Raw genomic sequence first — 10085 nt, 5'->3', positions numbered from 1 at the left:
AAACCCAAATTGATCTTCCTCTTATAGTTCTTCTGCCTTTTTTTCCCTCCTCCTCTGTGCAATTCTAGTTAAGATTTTTGACGCATGGGAAGTTAAGCTAATTTTTATGTATTTTAGCCTGTATTCCATATATACCTAGCGCCTTATTATTCATTAAGTTTTTAATTTACACTTTACAATCGACAAACATTCTTATTTATTTTTTGAATGTTTTCTTTTGTACACAACAACACTTAATTTACACCTTCTTTATAATAATAATTGCATATTTGGGTGTAAAGGTGTAATTCGACAATTATTTGATGTGCTAATATCTAATATTTTATGATACAATGGACGATGATGATAATGGATGGCATGTAAAACTTTACGGCACGAACCATTCCCCTACAAGATTCATTATTACAGATTTAGTTTACGAACATAAGTACATGCAATATGTACCTATTAGAATATTATGACATAAGATGATCTCAAAAATGATTATTAAAGTTACTTAATTAACATGTTTATTTGGTAATGATCGTAAAATGTCAAAGAACGAGGAACAAACTAATAAATAACTGTACCTACGACCATTTAGGATGATTGCTTTTATGTGTTTATTATTAAAAGGAAGGTCACCGAGTTATAGTGAGAGTAACGTTAACGAAACCAATTTTTTATGCCCTTATAAATATATGCAATAAGTAATAAGTATCTTGTATTCTTTAGGGTATTATTTAAATCTCAAAAAAAATGTTACCGAAAATTAGGAAAAGTAAAGGACCTAGTATAGTTCCTTGAGGAACACCATATAGTACGCTGCTTTCTAAGCTATATTTTAGATGATCATTGTTTCTTAAAGGAAATCGTTAAATGCTATCGCAAGGGCAATATCTATAGAACCCATTTTTAATTAAAATTCTATTCCAATAATCTTTTTACTGCTTTGTACTACTTTTTTCATTGAAATTAATGTCACCAAATTATAGAAAGTGTAATGCTAATGAAACTAATTTTAAATGCTCCAACAAAAATTAGTTAATTATTAGCTACAAATCGTTTATTATTTTTAAATTTAGGTAATCTTTAAGGGAGAGAAAAAGACTATATATTTTAAGTTACCTAAATGGTACCGTAAATGTAATTATTTCTTACATAAAAATCGAGTGGTCCGGGAATTTAGTAAATATACCCGTTCTTAACAATTTGCCCGCACAAGAGGTTAATCTTTAGGTTTATCTTTAAGTTACAAATTATGTATTTATTATGTCGAATAATGTATTTGTATTCATATATCAGACGAAGAAAGTTGTTGATAAAAAAAACAAAAGAATTAAGGTTTTGCATTGTTTTAAGCTAGTGTCGTAAGAGATACGAAGGTATAATATATAGGTAGATTCTTTGATTGGTTGTGAAAGAAAAGTAAATTAATTTCTTTGCGCAATTTCAATGAAAGTATGTACCAACCTATATAATTTGAAAGTTCAAAATATAGGATAGTTGCGTCATCAACTGGATAATTCTGTAACCAACCTAACTTTCACAAGGTTCCTAATTTTCCACGTAATTTTTACGTCAGGCTTAGAGACGTACAGTTGGCAGTACGCAGATTCGCACGTCTGTTTTACGTTAAAATTGACTAATCATTTTAGAATTGTTGTCCCCTATTAACCGTCCCATAAACATTATTACTATTACTGTATTGTGGCCTTAGCATGGCAGGAACACGGCACTATATGTGTGAATGTCGCCGGAACGATGTCGTTCCCGAACGGCACAGGCACGGAACTGTATGTGTGAATCGAGCTTTACGTGGTTAAGGCTGAAACGTAAGCTTCTCCGTTTTTTTTTTTCGTTTGAGCCATCGTGGCCTAGATACTACATGAGCACAGCACCATAAGTGTGAATATCGCCAAAACAATGAACTGTATGTGTGAATCGAGCTTTACATTATTAAAATTGAAACGTAACTTTCTCCGGTTTTTTTCGTTTGAACCATCATGGCTTAAGTACTACGGGAGCAGTGTGAATATCGCTGGAACGATGTGATACTCGAACGGAACAGAAGTATATGTGTAAATCGGGCTTTACATGACTCAGACTGAAACGTAGGCTTCTCCAGCTTTTTATACCTTGCCGGAACGATGTGTTTTTGGAACGGCACAGGCACGGAACTGTTTGTGTGAATCGAGCTTTACATGGTTAAGGCTGAAACGTAAGCTTCGTGACCTAGGTACTACAGGAGCACAGCACCATAAGTGTGAATAACGCCGGAACGATGTGATCCTTGACGGTACAGGCGCGGAACCATATAGCGTGAATCGGCTTTTATTTATCTCTGGCTGAAACGTAGGCTTCTCCAGATTTTTTCTTTTAACTATGTTGGCCCTAGCACAACAGGAGCATGACAGTATATGTGTGGATGTTGCCGGAAAGGCGTATTTTTGAAACAGCACAGGCGCGGAACAAAAAGCGTGAATCGAGCTTTACATAATTAAGACTGATACGGAAGTTTCCATGGCTTTTTCCGTTTGAACCATCATGGCCTAAGCACTACAGGAGCTCAGCACCATATGTGTCAATATCGCCGGAACGATGTGGTTCTCGAACGGGACAGGTACGGAACTGTATGTGTGAATCGAGCTTTAAATAGTTAAGGCTGAAACGTAAGTTTCTCCGGTTTTTTTCGTTTGAGCCATCGTGGCCTAAGTACTATAGGAGCACAGCACCGTAAGTGTGAATAACGCCGGAACGGTGTGATCCTTGACGGCACAGGCACGGAACCATATAGCGTAAATCGGCCTTTACTTGACTGATTGAAACGTATGCTTCTCCAAATTTTTTTGTTTAAACCATCATAGCCCTAGCACAACAGGAACATGACATTATATGTGTGGATGTTGCCGGAACGGTGTGTTTTTGGAACGGCACAGGCGCGGAACTAAAAGCGTGAATCGAGCTTTACGTAATTAAGACTGAAACGGAAGTTTCTATGGCTTTTTCCGTTTGAACCATCATGGCCTAAGCACTACAGGAGCTCAGAACCATAGATGTCAATATCGCCGGAAGGATGTGGTTCTCGAACGGAACAGGCACGGAATAATATGAGTAAATCGAGCTTTACATGACTCAGACTGTAACATAGACTTCCTCAGATTTTTTCGTTTAAACCTTTACTTTTTATATAAAATTTGGTAGTCTACAATGTTACCCTGTAATTTTTTATGAATATGTAATGCACATGTTGCATACTGATTGGTATGTCAAGTAGGACTTTTCACGCCTCATGTATGTATATGTTTTCAGGTGTTCTATTATGCACGTAGGTGTTATAGTGACTCATTGAACAATAAAAAAGAATCAAAATGCAACACCGCCACTGAAACGATTTACTATTCAATTCTATGCAAATTTTATTGTAGAAATTTCCAAGAGTACAAAATAACTAGGAACTCGCGCGATAAATGTCAAAGAACAATTAAAATTCCGGTTGCGTTTAGAATTTCATCTTTTGGACCCAAATGACCGTAACGTGAACTTGGTTGGTTATACGGTGACTCACTTGCTTTCCAATTTTGGTAAAAAAAAACACCGGAACGTGTCAGTCAGAAAAACATTCTCACAAAGAATTTCTAAAATTGTTTACGCGAATAAACAAATTTTACATACTTAGTATTAATTAATGTTTTACGAAATTGTAAGATTAAGAATTTTCCAAACGATTAGATAGATTATAGATGAATTATTCTGAAGTATCGGATGCTAAATATTAAAGACATGCGATATTTAATAACCTTATAAAATGTAGCTAATAAATAATTAATGGTTTATTTAAAACCCACGAGCCAATCCATCTACATGGTTGTCTAATAGGTAAAATGTTTTTTAAATAAAAACTGCAGTGTATAATTGGTTATCTAACCACAATATTTTACTTAAGAAACTTTTAAATGCATTGAAGTTGTGATATTCGGAATTAATAAAAAAAATCGGTTGTCTGTAAAGTCGGTTTACTGACGACAGTCGAACGTGACAACGTCATAAGAAAATACTGATGGAATGGTTTCATTTTTCAAAAGAAAATTTTAATTTTATTTGTTTGATAGATATTTTGTATGGATATAGAGAAGGAGGTAAATGGAAATGTATTATTGTATAGCAGCTGTCCACGCGGACGCATCGTTCACTCGAGTAGGAGAGAGACAGATGTCGAACGCTGCCGAACGCGGAGGCCGATTGTGCCTCTTTGTCGCTCGTTCCGCGCTCTCGCTTGCACTTCAAGCCCTAAATGGAACGCCTCAGAGCGAGGTAACGCCGCATGAGTCATGTTTTTCGTGCGTGCAGCCGGCTCCATCGAATTATAAGACGTTGTCACGTCAAAAAGTTTTGATTGTTTTTAAATATCTTTTCCAGTAGATTGAAAACAAACCTAACCTATAACGCGTTGCTTGATACAAAAATAAGTTCACCCTTGGTGCTCTGGTGTATGGCTGGTTGCTGTCCGTATCCATTTTCACTAAACGTTTCTGTATTTTCTATCTTCCCCTTAGTTTTATGTACCGGGGCAATTTTGAGCAAAAATTAGTATACTAACAATAAATAAACTTTCTCTCAATTTATTTCATTTCCGTGATACGCAACTGGTAAATTCATTGTTAGTCACCAAAAACAAATGAAAAAAAAAATGGATTTATAATTAATGTTGGTAATGACCAAGTTGTTAATACGCGTGTGTATGTTTCAGCCTGATAAAGGTAGAATTATGTAGATTTATCGTATAATTGCTATGGTCTCGGTTGATTTAAACTAGTAAAAGTCCACGCTTCAACTAGTAACGGATTTAAATCAATAAATTACATGCATACTAATTTGCTACAAATTTTTATCTGAGTCATTAATATCGTTTTAGAGCATAAAAATTGTAGAGCATAATAATTAATTTGTCTCCTGCCTAGTTTGTTCATTTTAAATTTAAATCGTAGCTGCCCACGCCAATTGTTACAAAACAAAGACACTCGTAAAAAAGATAATAATAAATAGGTACTAATGAATTATTCATAAGAATAATAATAGGTATGTAACTATAACAATTGTTATGAAAAATAACGACGGTTTTCAACTGGTAGCACTCGACGCCATATACCGTGTGTTATTTAATTAATTAAATGAAGAACAAAAATTTTTGTGAATAGAACAGTAAGTAAGGGTTGTTCGGAAAGTCATTTCGTTTTCTTTTTTGTGGAAATGAAAGACAGTTTTCGTATAATTAACAAATACTTTATTAAATTATATATTGACCGTTCTGGTCCAACACCTTTTGCCATCTTTCTGGTAGTAGCATAATTCCACGCTCATAAAATTTTTGGTCTTTGCTGGCAAAAAACTGATCGAGGAGGTTTTTGACCTCCTCATTTGAGGTGAAGGTTTTACCGTCTAAAAAATTTTGGAGTGACCGGAACAAATAATAATCCGATGGTGCCAGGTCTGGAGAATATGGTGGGTGTAGCATTGTATCCCATTCAAGCTGTAAAAGCTTTTGGCGAGTGACCAAACTTGTGTGAGGTCTCGCGTTGTCTTGGTGAAACACTACACCTTTCCTGTTGATTAGTTCTGACCTTTTCTGTTGAAGTGCATCATTCAGTTTGTCCAGCTGATGACAGTAGACTTCCGAATTAATCGTTGTGTTATCCGGTAAAAGCTAAAAAAAAACGATTCCTTTAAAATCCCACCAAACAGACAGCATCACCTTTTTTTGGTGAATATCGGCTTTGGAAATGGTTTGAGCCGGTTCATCTTTTTTGCTCCATGACCTCTTGCGTTTGACGTTGTTGTATACAACCCATTTTTCGTCCCCAGTGATGATGCGCTTCAAAAACGGATCATTTTCGTGACGTTTGAGAAGCGAATCGCAGACGTCAATGCGGCGACACAGATTTCTCTCTGTGAGAACATGGGGAACCCATACATCGAGCTTCGAGGATAATCCCAGGCCTTTCAAGTGGTCATAAACTGTTGAATTTGATAAATTTAACCTCAATCCGATCTCACGTGTTGTTATTCGCCGGTTCACATCAACTAATGCCTTTATCGCGTCTTTATCAGCTTCAACCGGCCTTCCCGAACGTGGTGCATCTTCGACATCAAAATTGCCGGATCGAAATTTAGCGAACCAGTTCTGGCACTGGCGTACTGTCAACACACCTTCTCCATACACATCAGTCAATTTCTTTCTGGCTTGAACAGCATTTTTACCCTTTCTGTAGTAAAACAGTAAGATATGTCGAAAATGCTGCTTATCGCTCTCCATATTTAAAAGGGCACCAACCAAAAACTACTGCGTAGAATTAATTGGAATTTTTCACACACAAGCCTTGCTATATGAGCTCTCAAAGCATATAAAAATTATACGGCTTAAATGTGAAGTTGGGTGCAAAAGAATACAATTAAATCCTCTGTCGGGAAAAAACGAAATGACTTTCCGAACAACCCTATAATTGAAATAGTTAGTTAACATTACGTGATTTTCGTTTCGAGTTATAGAAAGTTCAATGTTGGGCAATTTTGTCAGCATTACGTACATATATATATGCAACCAAACATACACCCGAGTATAAATATTTGAACCCGCCCTGTTCTTCGCAATTGTCAAACCAAAATAGGCGATTTTTAATCAAAAATTCTTATTAAAAAATATTTAATTGTTAATGTAAATCTGTAATTATTTCATTGTAGACACTGTACACCCAGTTATAGTTGCAAATAAAAAGGTAAACACTTTTCAATCGTTCTCTCAATTGAGTTAATATGAATATGTCAATGTTTTCTTATATTTATTATTAAACAATTAAAATGACTGCCCTTGACATAGTTGGTACATTAGCAGGACTACAATCACTTACTAATAGCATAACTTAGCTACTATCAAAAGTAATTAATAAAATTATTGAAGGCATCAAGTTCAATTGATATTTCGTCATTTATTAAGTACGTGCCTACAATATTTCAACGAATACATTACTGTAACTGTTTCACAGAGAAATTATATTTGTTTAATCGTACAAATCGAGTACATATTTTAAATACTTAAAGCCAAATAGCCGTCGATGTAGGTAGTTACATTCTCATTACAATATAATAATTTGTAAATTAACACTAATCATGCTCTAACTTGCGCTCTAAGAGCGTATTTTTAGTGCTACTTCACTTTAAATACTTGAGATGTTTGCTCGAGTTACTTTGGGAATGCTAGGTTAGTTTTCGCTGTTATGTCGTTCTAATTATAAAGTTAATTTAAGGCAGTCCAATAATAGAAATATACTACGGACTTCGCCTTCCTAAATTGGCCCTCTTAAAATACGCGATTTAAAGTATTATAATATGAAATATTTCTTANGGTCCTGAGTAGCGGAAGTGTTCAAGGCTCAGCAGATATCTTACTTTGATGACATGAAAGAAGGTAAGATTATGCGTCACTAAACACGTGAAATGCGTAAAATTGACACACGGCGGCTATTATACGCTGTTGGCAAATTTTCCTGAACAAAATACATTATCTTTACTTAAAAAGTTTGAAACGTCTAAGATCTAAATGTTAAAAATATCGTGGATAGAAAAGGTTAGAAGTGAGGAGTTATAGGAAGGAGTAGGAGCACAGAGGGCGTTATGGAAGTCATTAAGATATAGGAAGGTAGGACATCTTCTCTAACGTTAAGGGCTAGTTAGGGACATAATTAGAGGCAGAAACAGGAGTTAAGAGTGGTATAGGTAGACCTAGATTATATTACTGTCCGCAAATAGAGATGTAGGCTGATCTGTGGGGCGCTTATCTGACACTTATCATGCGTTGTGGGGATAAAGTCCTTGCATCTTCCCCTACTCCCTCCACTCTCTCTCTACTCCCATCCGAACGACCAACCCATCATCTGAACATTTATCATTTTCAGCCTCCATAAAAAAAACTTTTGGGTGTTTCATTCCCACCAGCCAGTAATGCTGGTGGGCGGGCAGTCCCTCCGNCGTCACTAAACACGTGAAATGCGTAAAATTGACACACGGCGGCTATTATACGCTGTTGGCAAATTTTCCTGAACAAAATACATTTTTTTTACCTATAAAAAGTTTGAACCGTCTAAGATCTAAATGTTAAAAATATCGTGGATAGAAAAGGTTAGAAGTGAGGAGGTATAGGAAGGAGTAGGAGTACAGAGGGCGTTATGGCAGTCATTAAGATATAGGAAGGTAGGACATCTTCTCTAACGTTAAGGGCTAGTTAGGGACAAAATTAGAGGCAGATACGGAAGTTAGGAGGAGTAGAGGTAGACCTAGATTATATTATTGTCCGCAAATAGAGATGTAGGCTGATCTGTGGGGCGCTTATCTGACACTTAATCGTGCCTTGTGGGGATAAAGTCCTTGCATCTTCCCCTACTCTCTCCACTCTCTCTCTACTCCCATCCGAACGACCATCACATCATCTGAACATTTATCATTTTCAGCCTCCATAAAAAAAACTTTTGGGTGTTTCATTCCCACCAGCCAGTAATGCTGGTGGGCGGGCAGTCCCTCCGGACTATGCCGGAAGGTAGGGCGGAAGGCCCTCTTCAGCCTGCTTTCAGGAATCGTGGGAATGGGTGGGTGGTGGTTCGGGTGAGAAAGATGAGACGGACGAAATGAAGACAGAAGAGAGTGAAAGATTATCAGTGGAATATAACTGCCCCAGCATTTGCCTAATTGATCCAAGGAAACCACAGAAAAACTTGGACCAAGGCAGACGGACCCGGAATCGAACCAGAGTCCTACCGAATGCTAAGCAATGGTCAGCCTCCATCTCCACCATCTCTACTTCATTGCCTCTACTCCATCAATGGGGATAACGTCCTTGAATGTCCACCTAACCCCCTCCCAGTGCTTCCCGTCCGAGCAACGGCCCCATCATCTGCCCATTTACCACAACATTAAGAAATGTGTTTTTCTATTGTAAAAAAGGTGGAGTGGGCGCGTGTTCCTTGTGACCTAATGCATTGGTCATCGCTAGCCAAAAAACCTTTTCAATATTTTTCTATTTTATAGAAAATAAAATTTCTGTTTGACAACGCAGCATTAACGAAAAAATCGGGTAATTCCACTTTGCCACTTATAATACAATAAGTATTATAGCAGGTTACAATGGCGACAAAAGCCTTAGCACGCTCGCTTGATTTGATCAACAATGCCGTCATGGTCATTTCGGTAAGACATGCTCTTATTTGTCTCGTTCCTAATTACAACGTCTTTTACCGTAATCGGCGCGGATTTGTTATGTTATTATTAGACAGGACCGGAATTAAAAAAATTAATTAGTTGCGTTACTCTTACTAAAGTAAGTACATGTATTACAATAAAATACCTGGGGCTCTCGAAAATATTTTTGCCGATTCTTTTGAATATTTTGAGATTAATATTTAGCACATTATAATTTAATTGAATGAAATGGTAAAACATTTTCATTAAGCAGTAAAAAGCAATCGATGTGTTTTTTAAAGTGGGACGCGAATCTGGCCCCATAATTGTCCTAGAACAGTGAAATTTCAATATATCCTAATCTTAAATCCAAAACAAGCTAAATTAGCAATATTTGGTTTTTATGATTACACACAAGTAGGCTGAGAAGGCAAATTAGGGACTAGGAGGGTATCAGAGGAATAAGGGTAGATGAAGGTATGTTAGGGACTGGGGGCTGCCAGGATATCAGAGGAATGAAGTACTCTTCAAATGAGAGGTATATTAGGGACTGAGGGTTAAGAGGATATCATAGGTATGAAGGAGCCTCCCAATGAGAGGCTTATTAGGGATTGGGGGCTGTGGAGAGGTCACAGGAATGAAGGTCCTTCACAACGAGAGGTAAATTACAGTCTGGGAACTAAGAGGATATCATAGGAATGAAGTACTCGAATGAGAGGTATTTTAGGGACTGAGGGTTAAGAGGATATCATAGGAATGAAGGATCCCCCAATGAGAGGCTTATTAGGGATTGGGGGCTAAGGGGAGATCAGAGGAATGGAGGTCCTTCACAACGAGAGGTTTCTTACAGTCTGGGAACTAAGAGGATGTCTTAGGAATGA

The 10085-nt window shown here is 37.0% G+C and overlaps 2 protein-coding genes across 2 annotated transcripts in view; one reads left to right on the top strand and one right to left on the bottom strand.

Moving 5' to 3' along the window:
• The window catches only part of LOC108732564 (protein spaetzle 3), a 102492-nt gene that overhangs the window by 52560 nt on the left and 39847 nt on the right, over positions 1–10085 (bottom strand). The gene's annotated exons all lie outside the window — the stretch shown is intronic.
• Positions 7401–10085, top strand: part of LOC108732619 (serine protease persephone-like) — a 55601-nt gene continuing 52916 nt past the window's right edge. Inside the window, exon 1 of the mRNA XM_025976049.1 lies at positions 7401–7441. Coding sequence (XP_025831834.1) covers positions 7432–7441 — 10 coding nt within the window. The 5' untranslated portion in view covers positions 7401–7431. The remainder of the gene's footprint in view (positions 7442–10085) is intronic.

This window comes from Agrilus planipennis, unplaced genomic scaffold (genome assembly GCF_000699045.2).
Source record: "Agrilus planipennis isolate EAB-ADULT unplaced genomic scaffold, Apla_2.0 scaffold71, whole genome shotgun sequence".
Taxonomy (NCBI): domain Eukaryota; kingdom Metazoa; phylum Arthropoda; class Insecta; order Coleoptera; family Buprestidae; genus Agrilus; species Agrilus planipennis.
Note: the sequence above shows the minus strand (reverse complement) of the source record. Positions and strands in the feature narration are given on the sequence as shown.